A 20,192-nucleotide genomic window follows, 5' to 3' on the forward strand; every position below is an offset into this window, starting at 1 on the left:
CCCTGATAATTGTTTGTATCTCTGAGGGATTGGTTGTAATAATTCCATTTTCATTCATGATTTTATCTATTTGGGTCATCTCCCTTTTCTTTTTGAGAAGCCTGGCTAGAGGTTTGTCAATTTTGTTTATTTTTTCAAAAAACCAACTCTGGGCTTCATTGATCTGCTCTACAGTTTTTTTAGATTCTATATTGTTTATTTCTGCTCTGATCTTTATTATTTCTCTTCTTCTGCTGGGTTTGGGGTGTCTTTGCTGTTCTCTTTCCTTTAGGTGTGCTGTTAGATTTTATATTTGGGCTTTTTCTTGTTTCTTGAGATAGGCCTGGATTGCAATGTATTTTCCTCTCAGGATTGCCTTCGCTGCATCCCAAAGCATTTGGATTGTTGTATTTTCATTCTTGTTTGTTTCCATATATTGTTTAATTTCTTCTCTAATTGCCTGGTTGACCCATTCATTCTTTAGTAGTGTGTTCTTTAACCTCCATGCTTTTGGAGGTTTCTAGACTTTTCCTGTGGTTGATTTCAAGCTTCATAGCATTGTGGTCTGAAAGTATGCATGGTATGATCTCAATTCTTGTATACTTATGAAGGCCTGTTTTGTGACCCAATATGTGATCTATCTTGGAGAATGTTCCATGTGCACTCGAGAAGAAAGTATATTCTGTTGCTTTGGGATGCAGCGTTCTAAATATATCTGTCAAGTCCATCTGATCCAATGTATCATTCAGGGCCCTTGTTTCTTTATTGACCGTGTGTCTAGATGATCTATCCATTTCTGTAAGCGGGGTGTTAAAGTCCCCTGCAATTACCACATTCTTATCAATAACGTTGCTTGTGTTTGTGAGTAATTGTTTTATATATTTGGGGGCTCCCGTATTTGGCGCATAGACATTTATAATTGTTAGCTCTTCCTGATGGATAGACCCTGTAATTATTATATAATGCCCTTCTTCCTCTCTTGTTATAGCCTTTAATTTAAAGTCTAGTTTGCCTGATATAAGTATGGCTACTCCAGCTTTCTTTTGACTTCCAGTAGCATGATAAATAGTTCTCCATCCCCTCACTTACAATCTGAAGGTATCCTCAGGTCTAAAATGAGTCTCTTGTAGACAGCAAATAGATGGGTCTTGTTTTTTTATCCATTCTGATACCCTATGTCTTTTGGTTGGCGCATTTAGTCCATTTACATTCGGTGTTACTATAGAAAGATACGGGTTTAGAGTCATTGTGATGTCTGTAGGTTTCATGCTTGTAGCGATGTCTCTGGTACTTTGTCTCACAGGATCCCCATTAGGATCTCTTGTAGAGCTGGTTTAGTGGTGACGAATTCCTTCAGTTTTTGTTTGTTTGGGAAAACCTTTATCTCTCCTTCTATTCTAAATGACAGACTTGCTGGATAAAGCATTCTCGGCTGCCTATTTTTTCTGTTCATCACATTGAAGATTTCCTGCCATTCCTTTTTGGCCTGCCAAGTTTCAGTAGAGAGATCGGTCAGGAGTCTTATTGGTCTCCCTTTATATGTTAGAGCGTGTTTATCCCTAGCTGCTTTCAGAATTTTCTCTTTATCCTTGTATTTTGCCAGTTTCACTATGATATGTTGTGCAGAAGACCGATTCAAGTTACGTCTGAAGGGAGTTCTCTGTGCCTCTTGGATTTCAATGCCTTTTTCCTTCCCCAGATCAGGGAAGTTCTCAGCTATTATTTCTTCAAGTGCACCTTCAGCACCTTTCCCTCTCTCTTCCTCCTCTGGAATACCCATATGTGTAGATTATTTCTCTTTAGTGCATCACTTAGTTCTCTAATTTTCCCCTCATACTCCTGGATTTTTTAATCTTTTTCTCAGCTTCCTCTTTTTCCATAATTTTATCTTCTAGTTCACCTATTCTCTCCTCTGCCTCTTCAATCCAAGCCGTGGTCGTCTCCATTTCATTTTGCAGTTCATTGATAGCATTTTTTATCTCCTCCTGACTGTTCCTTAATCCCTTGATCTCTGTAGCATTAGATTCTCTGCTGTCCTCTATACTGTTTTCAAGGCCAGCGATGAATTTTATGACTATTATTCTCAGTTCACTTTCTGTTATATTGTTTACATCCTTCTTGATCAGTTCATTAGCTGTTGTTATTTCCTGGAGATTGTTTTGAGGGGAATTCTTCTGTTTAGTCATTTTGGATAGTCCCTGGAGTGGTGCAGAACTGCAGGGTACTTCCCCTGTGCTGTCTTGAATAATTTGCATTGGTGGGCGGGGCCGCAGTCAGACCTGACATCTGCCCCCAGCCCACTGCTGGGGCCACAGTCAGACTGGTGTGTACCTTCTCTTCCCCTCTCCTAGGGGTGGGATTCACTGTGGGGTGGCGTGGCTCGTCTGGGCTACTTGCACACTGTCAGGCTTGTGGTGCTGGGGATCTGGCGTATTCGCTGGGGTGGATCGGCAAGGTGCACAGGGGCGGGAGGGGCAGGCTCAGCTCGCTTTTCCTTCAGTGATCCGCTTTGGGAGGGGCCCTGCGGCACCAGGAGGGAGTCAGGCCCGCCAGAGGGATGGATCCGCAGAAGCACGGCGTTGGGTGTTTTCGCAGAGCAAGCAAGTTCCCTGGCAGGAACTGGTTCCCTTTGGGATTTTGGCTGGGGAATGTGCAAAGGAGATGGCGCTGGTGAGCGCCTTTGTTTCCCACCAAACTGCCGTCTCTTTTCCGGGGCTCAACAACTCTCTCTCCCGTTGTCTTCCAGCCCTCCCGTTCTCTGAGCAGAGCTGTTAACTTATAACCTTCCAGATTATAAGTCCTGCTTGCTGTTGGAACACACTCCTTCTGGCCCCTCCGCTTTTGCAAGCCAGACTCCGGGCCTCTGCTTGGCCGGCGGGCTGCCTCCCACCCCCCCACCGCCACCCCCACTCCCACTCCCACTCCCTTCCGCCATTCCGTGTAGCGTGCACCGCCTCTCCTCCCTTCCTACCCTCTTCCGTGGGCCTCTCGTCTGTGCTTGGCTCCAGATAATCCATTCTGCTAAGTCTTCTGGTGGTTTTCTGGGTTATTTAGGCAGGTGTAGGTGGAATCTAAGTGATCAGCAGGACCTGGTGAGCCCAGCGTCCTCTTACGCGGTCATCTTCCCTCAATCCTAGATTGGATGGCTTTTAAAGGTCCTTGTAACTCTCTGCCTTCAAGCTTTGGTCAGCAGTCCCAGCTTCTTTTCTCTTAGACTTAGAGTTACAAATCTAGTTCTAACTCTAACTTTGGCATATAGTAGGTGCTCAAGAAACATTGGTTCAGTAAATGACTTTGCCGAAAGTCTTCATGGTGTCTTCTTTTTTTCTCTTGCAGTTAAAAGAGCCAAATTCCAGGGTTCACCAGGTAAGGCCAGCTTTTAATTATTATGTCTTTTCCTTTCATACTTTCTCTCATTTAAAAGCAATCTTTTAAACAATCGTTAATTTCATTTAATTCATTGATTAGATTAAGAAAATAATTTAAATTATTAACAATCAATATGGAGAGATATTGGTCAAGGGGTACAAAGTTTCAGTTATGCAAGATGAATAATTTCTGGAGATCTAATGTACAATATCAGTGTGTTCATAATTAACCAGTGCTATATACTTGAAATTTGCTAAGAGGATAGATCTCAAGTTGTTATTGATCATATACACATACACATTTGAAAATTGTGATTATGTGAGATGTGATGAATATATTAATCGGCTTGATTATGATGATTATTTCACAATGTATATGTATATCAAATCATCAAGTTGTACACCTTAAATACATACAATTTTAAGTTGCCAATTATACCTCAGTAAAGGTGGAACAAAAATCAGTGCTGTTGTAAAACTTTAAAGAGATCTGTCTATATACCTAGTTAGTGAAAACTTAGCCCCCATATCTCTTGGCCAACTCAGTTCTACTTCTCAGTAGTAATTATTTGGAGGTTTGTGTATACCTTTTCAGATTTTTTTGTGTGTATATGCATATTTAAATAAATAGATTAACTTTGTGCAACCTGCTTTTATTCAAACAACACATCATGAAAATAAGTTGTTTAGAATTTTGTTGTAAATTTGTACCTGAGTTTCCTGATTGATGAATGTTTAGTTGTTTCCAGTTTTTGCTATTATAAGCAATACATGTTTTTGTGCATATATCAGTGTTTGCTTTTGCAAATGTATCTGTATGCTAGAGTCCAGAAGCAGAGAATTGCTAGGCTGGAGGTATGCATTTTTTAAAAATTTGGTAGCTGCTGCCAAATTTCACTTAATGAAAGTTTTGGGGAGATTATACTCAGACCAAAAGTATATAAGCGTTTATCCAAATCCTTACAAAGATTCAGTAATATGGAACTTTTTAATCTTTGCCCATTAGAAGGTGAGAATAGTATTTACAGGTTTTAATATACATTTCCTTAATTGTGAATGCTAAGTTAGAGGGACTTAATGCTGGCTGCTGCTGGGGAAAAGGGAAGGTACTGGGGATTACTGGGAAAAAATTCATGACTGGGAACCCATGGGAATCTGAAAAGCCAAACCTTGGGTACAACAGGAACTAAAAGAGTCTCTGAGCCTACTCCAGTCTCCACTAGCTAAATTTCTTTTCTTTCTGAGAATCTGTTCTGTTTTCCTTTCTCTTCTACCTGTCTTTCTTTTTTTTTTTTTTTTAATGTTTATTTATTTTTGAGATGGAGAGAGACAGAGTGCAAGTGGGGGAGGGGCAGAGAGAGAGGGAGACACAGAATCTGAAACAGGCTCCAGGCTCTGAGCGGTCAGCACAGAGCCCGACGCGGGGCTCGAACCCACAGACTGTGAGATCATGACCTGAGCCGAAGTCGGACGCTCAACCGACTGAGCCACCCAGGCGCCCCACTTCTACCTGTCTTTCTATGCTTACCTTGTTTGCACACAGCCCATAATGGTTGCTCCAGTGGAATATATATGCCTCTCCGACAACCATCAGTTATCACTATTTCTTTGTTTTCCCTATTTAAAATCGTTTGAGAGGGAATTGGATTGTTTCCAGTTTTTTGCCAGTTCATGGATTGACTGCTTTTGAGTGGCATCTAAGCCTGCTCTGATCAGCTATGATTGGATGTGGGGAGTAGAATACAGAATCATAGGATAGAAAACATAGCTCAGTGGTCTACGACACTGCTACTGGATATGTATGGGATTCTCTTATGTGGGTGGGCTTGCATCCTCATAATAAAGTATAATTCTGGTAAACTTTCCATATCTAAGTATAGAACTATATGATTTTTTAATGATTTCATAAGGATTTAATAGTAGTCATAATTAAAATTTTTTAAATTAATGTTTATTTATTTTGAGAGAGAGGGAGAGCATGGGCATGCAAGAGGGAGTGCACAAGTGGGGAGGGGCAGAGAGAGAGGAGAGAGAGGAAGAGAGGGAATCCTAAGCAGATTCTGAACTGTGAGCACAGGGCCCAGTGCGGGGCTTGATTGCATGAACTGTGAGATGATGACCTGAGCCAATAGCAAGAGTTGGACCCTCAACCGACTGAGCCACCCAGGTGCCCTAGTCATAATATTTAAAATGGCTATGATTTGGGGCGCCTGGGTGGCTCAGTCGGTTAAGCGGCCGACTTCGACTCAGGTCATGATCTCGCGGTCCCTGAGTTCGAGCCCCGTGTTGGGCTCTGTGCTGACAGCTCGGAGCCTGGAGCCTGTTTCGGATTCTGTGTCTCCCTCTCTCTCTGCCCCTCCCCTGTCATGCTCTGTCTCTCTCTGTCTCAAAAATAAATAAATGTTAAAAAATAAAATAAAATGGCTATGATTTATTGAGCACTTGATATATCAGAGCATTGCCTAAATACTTTCATAAACGTCTTATTCTTATTTAATTATCACAACAAACTTAGAACATTGTATTCTCACTTTTATTATTTAAAAAAAATTTTTTATTTAAAAAAAATTTTTTTTTTCAACGTTTTTTTAAATTTATTTTTGGGACAGAGAAAGACAGAGCATGAACGGGGGAGGGGCAGAGAGAGAGGGAGACACAGAATCAGAAACAGGCTCCAGGCTCTGGGCCATCAGCCCAGAGCCTGACGCGGGGCTCGAACTCCCGGACCGCGAGATCATGACCTGGCTGAAGTCGGACGCTTAACCGACTGCGCCACCCAGGCGCCCCTAAAAAAAATTTTTAAGTATAGCATAACATACAAAGTTAGGTTAGTTTTATGTGTACAACATAGTGATTCTATAAGTTTATACCTGTGTTCACCACAAGTGTAGCTACCACCTGTTACTACATAACACTAACAGTACCATTGCTTATATTCCTCATGCTGTGCATTTTATTCCTGTGACTTTTGCATTCTATAACTGGAAGCCTGTATCTCCTGCTCCCCATTTTGCCCATCGCCCACCACTGTGGCAACCATCAGTTCTCTGTATTTATAGGTCTGATTCTGCTTTTTGTAAAACTACATAATTTTTATTTTTATTTTTAAGTTTTTTAAACTACATAATTTTTAATGATGCTTAAGAGAAAGATTTACCTTGTGCTAGAAGTGCATGGCAGGGCCTATTTTCTCACACCCCTTACATTAGTTAATCATTTTAAACAATGTTTGCCAATTTGATGAGCCAAAAATGATTGTCTTTTTTCATTTTATGTTATGATTAATTTTTTTTTTTTAATTTTTTTTTCAACATTTATTTATTTTTGGGAAGAGAGAGAGAGCATGAACGGGGGAGGGGCAGAGAGAGAGGGAGACACAGAATCGGAAACAGGCTCCAGGCTCTGAGCCATCAGACCAGAGCCTGACGCGGGGCTCGAACTCACGGACCGTGAGATCGTGACCTGGCTGAAGTCGGATGCTTAACCGACTGCGCCACCCAGGCGCCCCTGATTAATTTCTTACATAGAAAAGTGAACTCTTAATTCAGTGCCTCTAATCATGGTTTATGCTAAAGTGGTACAGGGAGAGTGGTACAGGACTAGTGCTGTCTTAGGCACTAGTATCTATTTATATTCTCAGGTTAGAGAATCTCCTTTTCCCAACTCTGCAGTAGTGTTGCTTTTTGTGTAAGTCGTGGTTTAGGCCAACCTGAATAAATTAAGCTGGGAATCCATTTCCTTTAGGAGGATTTTTTGCTCAATTCTTGTTCTGTCGACAGCAAGAGATAACCCTTCCTCTTCAAACCTTTACCACTTTTTCTTTTATGGTAATTACTTCTTCATTTTACTAAATTTACATATCTTTTCTACTAGATCGATTATATTTGTTTTTTTTCAAACTAAAGATGGGTTGTAATATCAATTTTGTTGGTTATGATGAATGTTTCAAAAGTTTAAATAAATTAGAATAGGATATATTAATGTATCCCAACTTGTATAAAGCTTTCATTTTCATTATGTATGTGTGTGTGTCTACAGGATTAAATATGTATTTCTGAAATTTGAAAAACTATTACAGTTTATACTTTTGAGAAGAGAGAATTAATGTTTTATAATTTTTTGCAGTTCTGTGGGCTTAGAATGATGCTGTATTGTACAATATATAGTTTTATTTTTGCTTCAATTTCTAATACTTTAATTTGGATTACTCAGTTCCAGAGGGTTTGTGAGCTTGGGTAACAAATCTGAGCACTAAGTATTACATCTTCATCTTGGGTTTTTTTTTTTTTTTTTTTAAAGATAAATTTAACACCTATGTGACCCTGAAAGTGCAGAATGTGAAGAGCACAACTGTAGCAGTTCGTGGTGATCAACCTTCTTGGGAACAAGATTTTATGTTGTAAGTACTTCACAGTGGCAGCAGCATGCCTTATGAAAACTACAGAGTTAAACAGGAATAAGTGAGGTGTGTGGTGGGTGAAGTATATCTGCAGTTTTGTTCTCTCCTGGATTTGTTGTGTTTTTCTTTTAATTTGTTTTAATTTATTATTTTTTTACAAAGAGGGTCTTTTTTTTTTTTTTAGTTAATGTACAGTGCAATTGTGGTTTCAGGAGTAGAATTCACTAATTCATCACTTATATACAGTACTCAATGCTCACCATAACAAGTGCCCTCCTTAGTACCCATCTAGCCTGCCTCCACCCACCTCCCTCCATCAACCTTTAGTTTGTTCTCTATTGCTAAGTGTCTCTTGTAATTTGTTTCCCTCTCTTTTTCTTCCTCTGCTTCCCCTATGTTCATCTGTTTTGTTTTTTTAAATTCCACATATGATTGAAATCATATGGTATTTGTCTCTCTCTGATTGACATATTTTGCTTAGCAAAATACATTCCAGTTCCATCCACATCATTGCAAATGAAAAGACTTCATTGTTTTTGATGGCTGAGTAATATTCCATTGTGCGTGTGTGTGCGCGCACGCATGCACGCGTGCTCATGCATATATCCAGTGAAGAAATGGGCAGAAGATATGAATAGACATTTTTCCAAAGAAGACATCCACATGGCAAACAGACACATGAAAAGATGGTCAACATCACTCATCATCAGTGAGTGATGCATGAGTGCATATTCACATGTGCAGGCACATGCACACACACACACACACACACACACACACACACACACTACATCATCTTTATCCATCATCATTCAGTAGACATTGGGGTTCTCTCCACAGTTTGACTATTGTTGATAATGTTGCTATAAGCATTGGGGTGGGCATGTACCCCTTCAAATCTATATTTCTATATCCTTTGGGTAAATACCTAATAGTACAGTTGCTGGATCATAGGTATTCCTATTTTTAGTTTCTTGAGGAACCTCCGTACTGTTTTCCAGAGTGACTGCACCAGTTTGCATTCCCACCAGCAGTGCGAGAGGGTTTCCCTTTCTCCACATCCTTGCCAACACCTGTTGTTGTCTGAGTTGTTAATTTTAGCCACTCTGACTGGTGTGAGGTGGTATCTCAATGTGTTTTTGATTTGTATTCCCTGATGATAAGTGATGTTGAACATCTTTTCACGTGTTGGTTGGCCATCTGAATGTCTTCTTTGGAAAAATGTCTATTCATATCTTCTGCCCATTTCTCCACTGGATTATTTCTTAACTGGGTGTTGAGTTTGACAAGTTCTTTATAAATTTTGGATACTAACCCTTTATCCAATATGTCATTTGCAAACATCTTTTCCCATTCTGTAGGCTGACTTTTAGTTGTGTTGATTGTTTCCTTTGCTGTGCGGAAGCTTTTTATCTTGATGAAGTCCTAATAGTTCATGTTTGCTTTTGTTTTCCTTACCTCTGCTGACATGTCTAATAAGAGTTTGCTCTGGCCCAGGTCAAAGAGGTTGCTGCTGTGTTCTCCTCTAGATGTTGATTGTTTCCTGTCTCACATTTAGGTCTTTCATCCATTTTGAGTTTATTTTTGTGTATTTTTGCATGTTGCCATCCAGTTTTTCCAGCACCACTTGTTGTAGAGACTGTCTTTTTTCCATTGGATATTCTTTCCTGCTTTGCCAAAGATGAGTAGACCATATAGTCCTGGGTCCATTTGTGGGTTTTCTGTTCTGTTCCATTGATTGATGTGTCTGTTTTTGTGCCAGTACCATCCTGTCTTGACGACAACAGCTTTGTAATATGGCTTGAAATCTGGAATCATTATGCCTTCAGTTTTGTGTTTCTTTTTTTCAGGATTGCTTTGGCTATCTGGGATCTTTTGTGGTTCCATACAAATTTTAGGGTTGTGTGATCTAGCTCTGTGAAGAATGATGGTGGTATTTTTTTAATGTTTATTTATTTGAGAGAGAGAGAATGGGAGTGAGTGGGGGAGGGGCAGAGAGAGAGGGGATAGGATCTGAAGCTGGCTCTGTGCTAACAGCAGAGAACCCAATGTGGGTCTCGAACTCACAAACTGTGAGATCATGACCTGAGCTGAAGACAGACACTGAACCCACTGAGCCACCCAGGCGCCCCTGCTGTTGGTATTTTGATGAGGATTGCATTAAATATGTAGATTGCTTTGGGTAGTATAGATATTTTAACAATGTTTGTTTTTCTAATCTATGAGCATGGAATGTTTTCCATTTCTTTGTATCTTCTTCAATATCTTTAATAAGTCTTCTTTAGTTTTCAGAGTACAGATCTTTTACCTCTTTAGTTAAATTTATTCCTGGGTATCTTACTGTTTTTGCTGCACTTGTATATGGGATTGATTGCTTAATTTCTTTCTCTGCTGCTTTGTTATTAGTGTACAGAAATGCAGCAGATTTCTCCAAGTTGATTTTATATCCTGCAATTTGCTGAACTCATGTATTAGTTCTAGCCTTTTTTTTGGTGGTGTCTTTGAAGTTTTCTACATAAACTGTCATGTTGTCAGCAAATAGTGAAAGTTTGATTTCTTCCTTGCTGATTTGGATGCTCTTTATTTCTTTTTGTTGTCTGATTACTGAGGCTTAGGCTTCCAGTACTATGTTAAATAGTAATGGTGAGAGTGGGCATCCTTGTCTTGTTCCTCACCATAGGGGAAATGCTCTCAGTTTTTCCCCATTAATGATGATATTAGCTATGGGGCTTTTGTATATGGCCTTTTTTTTTTAAATTTTATTTTTTAAAATTTATATCCAAATTAGTGAGCATATAGTGCAACAATGATTTCAGGAATAAATTCCTTAGTGCCTCTTACCCATTTAGCCCCCCCCCCCCCCACAACCCCTCCAGTAACCCTCTGTTTGTTCTCCGTATTTAAGAGTCTCTTATGTTTTGTCCCCTTCCCTGTTTTTATATTATTTTTGCTTTCCTTCCCTTATGTTCATCTGTTCTGTGTCTTAAAGTCCTCATATGAGTGAAGACATAAGATATTTGGCTTTCTCTGAATAATTTCGCTTAGCATAATACCCTCCAGTTCCATCCATGTAGTTGCAAATGGCAAGATTTCATCCTTTTTGATTTGATTGCTGAGTAATACTCCACTGTATGTGTGTGTGTATGTGTGTGTGTATGTATATATATACACCACATCTTCTTTATCCATTCATCCATCCATGGGCATTTGGGCTCTTTCCATACTATGGCTATTGTTGATAGTGCTGCTATAAACATTGGGGTGCCTGTGTCCCTTTAAAACAGCACACCTGTATCCCTTGGATAAATGCCTAGTAGTGCAACTGCTGGGTTGTAGGGTAGTTCTATTTTTAGTTTTTTGAGGAACCTCCATACTGTTTTCCAGAATGGCTGCACCAGTTTGCATTCCCACCAGCAATGCAAAAGAGATCTTCTTTCTCCACATCCTCACCAACATCTGTTGTTGCCTGAATTGTTAATGTTAGCCCTTCTGACAGGTATGAGGTGGTATCTCATTGTGGGTTTGAATTGTATTTTCCTGATGATGATTGATGTTGAGCATTTTTTGATGTGTTGGTTTGCCATCTGGATGTCTTCTTTGGAGAAGTGTCTATTCATGTCTTTTGCCCAATTCTTCACTGGATTATTTGTTTTTTGGGTGTTGAGTTTGATAAGTTCTTTATAGATTTTGGATACTAACCCTTCATCTGATATGTCATTTGCAAACATCTTTTCCCATTCTGTCAGTTGCCTTTTAGTTTTGCTGATTGTTTCCTTCGCTGTGCAGAAACTTTTTATTTTGATGAGGTCCCAATAGTTCATTTTTGCTTTTGTTTCCTTTGCCTCTGGAGAGGTGTTGAGTAAGAAGTTGCTGCAGCTGAGGTCAAAGAGGTTTTTGCCTGCTTTCTCCTCGAGAATTTTGATGACTTCCTGTCTTATGTTGAGGTCTTTCATCCATTTTGAGTTTATTTTTGTGTATGGTGTAAGAAAGTGGTCCAGGTTCATTCTTCTGCATGTCGCTGTCCAGTTTTCCCAGCACACTTGCTGAAGAGACTGTCTTTATTCCATTGGATATTCTTTCCTGCTTTGTCAAAGATTAGTTGGCCATGCGTTTGTGGGTCTATTTCTGGGTTCTCTATTCTGTTCCATTGATATGAGTGTTCTCGTGCCAGTACCATACTGTCTTGATGATTACAGCTTTGTACCAGCTTGAAGTCTGGGATTGTGATGCCTCCTGCTTTGTTTTTTTTTTGTTGTTGTTTTTTTTGTTTTTTCCAGATTGCTTTGGCTACTCAGGGTCTTTTCTGGTTCCATATAAATTTTAGGATTATTTGTTCTAGCTCTGTGAGGAATGCTGGTGTTATTTTGATAGGGATTGCATTGAATATGTAGATTGCTTTGAGTAGTATCAACATTTTAACAATATTATTTCTTCCTGTCCAGGAGCTTGGAATCTTTTTCCATTTTTTTGTGTCTTCTTCAATTTCTTTCATAAACTTTCTATAGTTTTCAGTGTATAGATTTTTTCACCTTTTTGGTTAGATTTATTCCTAGGTATTTTATGGGTTTTGGTGCAACTGTAAATGGGATCGATTCCTTGATTTCTCTTTCTGTCGCTTCATTGTTGGTGTATAGGAGTGCAACCAATTTCTGTGCATTGATTTTATATCCTGCAACTTTGCTGAATTCATGAATCAGTTCTAGCAGTGTTTTGGTGGAATCTTTAGGGTTTTCCATATAAAGTATCACGTCATCTGGGAAGAGTGAACATTTGACTTCCTCCTGGCCAATTTGGATGCCTTTTATTTCTTTGTGTTGTCTGATTGCAGACTCTAAGACTTCCAATACTACGTTGAATAACAGTGGTGGGAGTGGCCATCCCTGTCTTGTTCCTGACCTTAGGGGGAAGCTCTCTGTTTTTCCCCATTGAGGATGATATTAGCATTGGGTCGTTCATATATGGCTTTTATGATCTTGAGGTATGCTCCTTCTATCCCTACTTTCTTGAGGGTTTTTATCAAGAAAGGATGCCATATTTTGTCAAATGCTTTCTCTGCATCTATTGAGAGGATCATTTGGTTCTTGTCCTTTCTTTTATTGATGTGATTAATCATGTTAATTGTTTTGCGGATATTCAACCAGCCCTGCATCCCAGGTATAAATGCCACTTGGTTGTGGTGAATAATATTTTTAATGTATTGTTGGATCCAGTTGACTAATATCTTGTTGAGGATTTTTGCATCCATGTTCATCAGAGAAATTGGTCTATAGTTCTTTTTGGTGGGGTCTCTGGTTTTGGAATCAAGGTAATGCTGGCTTCATAGAATGAGTTTGGAAGTTTTCCTTCCATTTCTATTTTTGGAACAACTTCATGAGAATAGGTGTTAACTCTTCCTTAAATGTTTGGTAGATTCCCTTGGAAAGCCATCTGGCCCTGGACTCTTGGTTTTTGGGAGATATTTGATTACTAACTCGATTTCTTTACTGGTTATGGGTCTGTTCAAATCTGCTTCAGTTTTGGTAGTGTATATGTTTCTAGGAATTTTTACATTTCTTCCAGATTGCCCATTTTATTGGTGTATAATTGCTCATAATATTCTCTTATTAGTGTTTTTATTTCTGCTGTGTTCGTTGTGTTCTCTTTCATTCTTGATTTTATTTGGGTCCTTTCCTTTCTCTTTCTTTTTTTTTTTTTTATTAAAAAAATTTTTTTAACGTTTTATTTATTTTTGAGACAGGGAGAGACAGAGCATGAACAGGGGAAGGTCAGAGAGAGGGCGACACAGAATCTGAAACAGGCTCCAGGCTCTGAGCTGTCAGCACAGAGCCCGAGGCGGGGCTCGAACTCATGACCTGAGTCGAAGTCAGCCGCTTAACCGACTGAGCCACCCAGGCGCCCCTCCTTTTTCTTTTTGATCAACTTGGCTAGTGGTTTATCAGTTTTGTTAATTCTTTCAAAGAACCAGCTTCTGGTTTCATTGATCTGTTCTGTGTTTTTTTGGTTTCAGTAGCATTAATTTCTGCTCTAATATTATTTACTGTCTTCTGCTGGTTTTGGCTTTTATTTGCTGTTATTTTTCCAGCTCTTTAAGGTGTAAAGTTAGGTTGTGTATCTGAGCTCTTTCTTCCTACTTTAGGAAGGCCTGGATTGCTATATACTTTGCTCTTTTGACTGCCTTTCTTGTGTCCCAGAGGTTTTGGATTGTGGTGTATCATTTTCATTGGCTTCCATATACTTACTATTTTATTTATTTATTTTTTTAATTTTAATTTTTATTTATTATTTTTAGATTTTTAAAAATTTACATTGAAATTAGGTAGCATATAGTGCAGCAATGATTTCAGGAGTAGATACCTTAGTGCCCCTTACCCATTTAGCCCATCCCCCCTCCCATAACCCCTCCAGTAACCCTCAGTTTGTTCTCCATATTTAAGAGTCTCTTTTGTTTTGTCCCCTTCCCTGCTTTTACCATATACTTCTTAATTTCTTCTTTAACTTCTTGGTTCGCCCATTCATTCTTTAGTAGGATGTTCTTCAGTATCCAAGTATTTGTTACCTTTCCAAATTTTTTTCTTGTAGTTGATTTCGAGTTTCATAGCATTGTGGTCTGAAAATATGCACGGTATGATCTTGATCTTTTTCTACTTGCTGAAGGCTGGTGTGTCCCAGTATGTGGTCTATTCTGGAGAAGATTCCATGTGCACTGGAGAAGAATGTATATTCTGCTGCTTTAGGATGAAATGCTCTGAATATGTCTGTTAAGTTCATCTGGTCCAGTGTGTCATTCAAAACCATTGTTTTCTTGTTGATTTTTTGATTAGATAATCTGTCTATTGCTGTGGGTGGGGTGTTGAAGTCTACTATAATGGTATTAGTATCAATGAGTTTCTTTATGTTTGTGATTAATTGATTTATATTTGGGTGCTGCCACATTTGGTGCATAAATGTTTACAATTGTTAGGTCTTCTTGGTGGATAGACCCCTTGATTATGATATAATGCCCTTCTGCATCTCTTGATACAGTCTTTATTTTAAAGTTTAGATTGTCTGATATAAGTGTGGCTACTCCGGCTTTCTTTTGTTGACCATTAGCATGGTAGATGGTTCTCCATCCCCTTACCTTCAACCTGAAGGTGTCTTTAGTTCTAAAGTGGGTCTCTTGTAAACAGCATATAGATGGATCTTGTTTTCTTATCCATTCTGTTACCCTGTGTCTTTTGATTGGAACATTGAGTCCATTGACGTTTAGAGTGAGTACTGAAAGATATGAATTTATTGCTATTATGTTTCTTGTGGAGTTGGAGTTTCTGATGGTGTTCTCTGGTCCTTTCTAATCTTTGTGGCTTTTGGTATTTATGTATGTATGTGTGTGTATATATGTGTTTGTGTGTGTGTATGTATGTATATGTGTGTGTGTGTGTGTGTGTGTCTTTGTATAAATCAGTAAATAATTTTTTTTTCATCTTTTCTCCCCTCAGAGAGCGCCCCTTAAAATTTCTTGCAGGGCTGGTTTCATGGTCACCAACTCCTTTAATTTTTGTTTATCTTGGAAACTTTTCATCTCTCCTTCTGTTTTGAATGACAGCCTTGTGGGATAAAGAATTCTTGGCTGCATATTTTTCTAATTCAGCACATTGAATATATCCTGCCACTCCTTTCTGGCCTTGAACGTTTCTGTGGCTAGGTCTGCTGCAAACCTGATCTGTCTTCCCTTGTAGGTTAAGAGAACTTAACTTTTTTTTTTCTCTTGCTGCTTTCATGATTTTCTCCATGCCTGAGTATTTTGTGAATTTGACTGTGATGTGCCTTGTTGATGGCCGGTTTTTGTTGAACCTAATGGGGGTCCTCTGTGCTTCCTGGATTTTGATGTCTGTGTCTTTCCCCAGGTTAGAAAAGTTTTCTGCTATGATTTGCTCACATAACCCTTCTACCCCTATTTCTCTCTCTTCCTCTTCTGGGACTCCTATGATTCTGATGTTGTTCCTTTTTAATGAGTCACTGATTTCTATAATTCTTAAATATGCTCTTTTGCCTTAATCTCCCTTTTTTTTTTTCTGCTTCATCATTCTCCATAAGTTTGTCCTCTGTATAGCTGATTCTCTGTTCTGCCTCATCCATCCTTGCCACCACAGCATCCATTCGTGATTGCAGCTCAGTTATAGCATTTTTTATTTCATCCTGACTAGTTTTTACTTCTTTTATCTCTGCAGAAAGGGATTCTAATCTATTTTTAACTCCAGCTAGTATTCTTATTATCGTGATTTAAAATCTGGTTCACACATCTTGCTTGTACATGTGTTGGTTAAGTCCCTAGCTGTCTTTTTTTCCTGCTCTTTCTTTTGTGGTGAATTCCTTTGTTTCGCCATTTTGAAGGGAGAAAAGGAATTAATGAGGTAGAAAAAATGAAAATTAAAAAAAAACAAAAAATTAAAATTAAAAAATTAAACACATACACAAAATCGAATAAATGATGTCAGATTGTAGGTGTGTTTTGGTCTGCGTGTTGAAAGTGGCTAGATAGATTAGAGAAACAAGGGGGAAAAAAGAAAAAAAAAAGGAAATCATTTAAAATTTGAAAAAATGATTACACTGAAGTAGACTAAAATGAAATGATGGAAGAAAATAGTATTTGAAAAAATTTACACAAAAGTAAAAAATATAGTAGAAAGAAAATTAAAAATATTTTTAATAAAAATGAATTTTTTTCTTTCTGTATTCAAGAAAAAGAACAGAAACAAAAAAGAAAAAACAGGAAAAGCGTTTGAAAAAGTGAATACACTGTAGTAGACTAAAATAAAATGATGAATTAAAATCGAATTTGAAAAACTTTCACAAAAGTAAAAAATATAGTAAGAAAAATTGAAAATATTTTAAATAAAAATTGAAGATAAAAATGAATTTTTTCTCTTTCTGTATTGAAGAAAAAGAAAAGAAATGAAAAATTAAAAAAAGGAAATCCTTTGAAAATTTGAAAAAGTGAATACATTGAAGTAGACTAAAATAAAATGATGGAAGTAAAATTTAATTTGAAATAATTTACATAAAGGTTAAAAATATAGTAAAAATTAAAAAAAAATTTTAATAAAAATTGAAAATTAAAATGAATTTTTTCTCTCTCTGCTGAATTCTGTGGTTTTGGTTGTACAGATTGTTGTGTTAATTCTCAGATCAGTTTTCTAGGTGTGTAGGATTGTTTAGTGTTGGTCTGGCTGTATTTCATGGACACGAGACACACAAAAACTTTCATGGTGTTCTGCCATCTTGGCTCCCTCCTCCACCTCAGTGAGTTTCTTTATGTCAGTATTTGATTTATATATTTGGGTGCTCCATGTTGTGGCATAGATGTTTACAATTGTTAGATCTTGTTGATTGATAGACCCCTTAATTGTGTTATAATGCCCTTCTTTATCTCTTGTTACAGTCTTTGTTTTAAAATCTAGTTTGTAGGGGGGCACCTTGGTGGCTCAGTTGGTTAAGCGTCAGACTTTGGCTCAGGTCATGATCTCATGATATGTGAGTTCTAGCCCTGCACTGGGTTCTCTGCTCTCAATGCAGAGACGCTTCAGAACCTCTGTCTGTCTCTTTCTCTCTGCTCTTTCCCAGCTCTCACATGTGCACTGTCTCAAAAATAAATAAAACATTAAATAAACATTAAAAAAAATCTAGTTTGTCTTATATAAGTGTGGTAATTCCACATAAAAAAAATTTAAAGTGTATGGCTACTCCAACTTTCTTTTGACCTTCATTAGCATGATAGATGCTTCTCCATCCCCTCACTTTCAGTCTGCAGGTGTCTTTCGGTCTAAAATGAGTCTTTCATAGGCAGCATACAGGGACCTCTTGTTTTTTTAAATCCATTCTGATACCCTATGTTGTTTGATTGGAGCATTTAGTCCATTTATATTCAGAGTGATTAATGAAAAATATGAATTTAGTGCTCTTGTGTTACTGTAGAATTGGTGATTTTGGTCATGCTCTCTGGTCCTTTCTAGTTTTTGTTGCTTTGTCTTTTTTTTCCACCATTCAGAGTCTCCCTTAAAATTTCTTATAGGGTTGGTTTAATGGTCACAAACTTTTTTTGTTTTTGTTTGGGAAGCTCTTTATCTCCCCAATTGGAATGACAGCCTTGATCTATAGAGTATTCTTGGCTGCATATTTTTTCCCATTCAGCGCATTGAATATATCTTGCCACTCCTTTCTGGCCTGCTAAATTTCTGTGGACAGATGTGCTGCAAACCTGATCTGTCTTCCATTGTAGATTAAAAACTTTATTTCCCTTGCTGCTTTCAGGATTCTTTCCTTGTCTGTGTATTTTGTGAATTTGACTATGATATGCCTTGGTGGTGGTTGACTTTTGTTGAATTTAACAGGAGATCTCTGTGCTTCTTGGATTTTGATGTTTGTGTCCTTCCTCAGATTAAGGAAGTTTTCAGTTCTAATTTGCTCACATAAGCCGCCTTCACCCTTTCTCTCTTTTTCTTCTGGGATTCCTATGTTATGAATATTATTATGTTTTATTAAATCAGTGAGTTCCCTAAGTTTGCCTTCATTATCCCTGACCTTTGTTTCCCTCTTCTTTTTAGGTTCATTATTTTTCATAATTTTATCTTCCATATCACTAATTTGCTCCTCTGCCTCATCTGTCCTTGTTTTTATGGCCTTCATTTGTGTTTGCTTCTGGTTATAGCATTTTTAATTTTGGCCTGACTAGATACTAGTTCTTTTATCTCTGCAGAAAGGGATTATCTGGTGTCTTCTATGTTTTTTTCAAGCCCAACTAGTGTCCTTATAATCATTGTTTTAAATTCTAGTTCAGACATCTTACTTACATCTACATTGATTAAATCCCTGGCCATCATTTCTCCTGTTCTTTCTTTTGAGGTGAATTCCTCTGTCTTATTATTTTGGAGGAAGAAAAAAACAATGATAATACAATGAGATAAAAAATTTTAAAAATGAAATAAAGAATGCTAGAACCTATGTGTGTGTTTATAAAAAAAAAAAAAAAAGATAAAAAATAAATAAATTTTGGTCTTGAATCCAAGAAGTAAAAGAAGAGAAAAACAACAAAACAAATACAGAAACAACAACTGAAAAGTACAAACAAACAAAGAACCCAAATGAAGCTAGATCCAGTTTCCTGTAGAGCTGAAACTTTGCAGCACTCTATGGTCAGTAGACTAAACGTGTGGAAGGGATTGTGCTGGTGTTCTGAGGGAGGGGCCTGCTGCTCTGATTCTCAGGAGGACTTGCCTTAGTGGACATGTGCCTAGAGGGTGCAGGGGAGTGGAACTTGGTGTAACAGTTTTATTCTCCACTTGGTGGTGCTGTTTATCTTACTAGGGTCAGTCAGTGTTGTGGGCTAATGGTGAAAATGGTTCATCCCCTCCCCCCCCCCAGTCTTCACAGTGGGAAGTTCACACCCTCATAGGTGTGTGATCAATCACCCCTCCTGTGTGCCCCGCGTGTCCTCTGCTCCCATCAGCTCCCTGCATTTTCCCTGTGTCCCAGCTGTCCACCTACCAGTTTTTCCAGAGCTTTATCTTAGGCGCTGCTGTGTTTCAAAACCCTGTACTTCCAAGACCCCTGCGGTTTGGATCCACAGTGATCTGGGGGTGGGTCTCACTGTGCTGTGGCCAGGGCCCGCTTATCCCAGAAAATGATCGTGTCACTGCACAGCAGCTTCTCCCCCTTTCCCTCTCTCTTGTCCACGAAGATGGCTTCCTCACTTCTGCAGCACCTAAGCTCTTTTCTCCCCCAGTGTACCTCTCTGTACTATGTACCTGCCACATTCTTTCTTTCAAATGATGCAGATTGTTCTGTTAATCCTCAAATTGGTTTCCTAGGTGTTCAAAATGGTTTGATGTTGATCCATCTCTGTTCAAGGGAGGAGGCAAGCCCAAGGTCCCCTTACTACTATGTCATCTTAACTCCTCCCTGCCCCATTTTATTTCTAAAGTACTCTCTACACCCAATGTGAGGTTTGAATTTATGACCCCAGTATCAAGAGTTGCATGCAACACTGACTGAGCCAGCCAGGCACCCCCATGCCTTTTTATTTTTATTTTATTTTATTTTATTTTATTTTTTTGGCATTCTCTTCATATTTAATTTATTATTTATTTATTTATTTATTTATGAAATTTATTGACAAATTGGTTTCCATACAACACCCAGTGCTCATCCCAAAAGGTGCCCTCCTCAATACCCATCACCCACCCTCTCCTCCCTCCCACCCCCCATCAACCCTCAGTTTGTTCTCAGTTTTTTTTTTTTTTTTTTTTAAAGAATCTCAGTTCTTCAACGTTTTATTTATTTTTGGGACAGAGAGAGACAGAGCATGAACGGGGGAGGGGCAGAGTGTTCTCAGTTTTTAATAGTCTCTTATGCTTTGGCTCTCTCCCACTCTAACCTCTTTTTTTTTTTTTTTTTTCCTTCCCCTCCCC

General features: G+C 38.4%; 1 protein-coding gene across 7 annotated transcripts in view; it reads left to right on the plus strand.

Annotated features, from left to right (window-relative positions):
* Positions 1–20,192, plus strand: part of UNC13B (unc-13 homolog B) — a 253,420-nt gene that overhangs the window by 72,569 nt on the left and 160,659 nt on the right. For all 7 annotated transcript variants that reach the window (XM_045042889.1, XM_019816150.2, XM_019816151.2 and 4 more), the window contains exons 2-3: positions 3,316–3,345; positions 7,647–7,746. In XM_045042889.1, coding sequence (XP_044898824.1) covers positions 3,316–3,345; positions 7,647–7,746 — 130 coding nt within the window. The remainder of the gene's footprint in view (positions 1–3,315; positions 3,346–7,646; positions 7,747–20,192) is intronic.

This window comes from Felis catus, chromosome D4, assembly GCF_018350175.1.
Source record: "Felis catus isolate Fca126 chromosome D4, F.catus_Fca126_mat1.0, whole genome shotgun sequence".
Classification (NCBI taxonomy): domain Eukaryota; kingdom Metazoa; phylum Chordata; class Mammalia; order Carnivora; family Felidae; genus Felis; species Felis catus.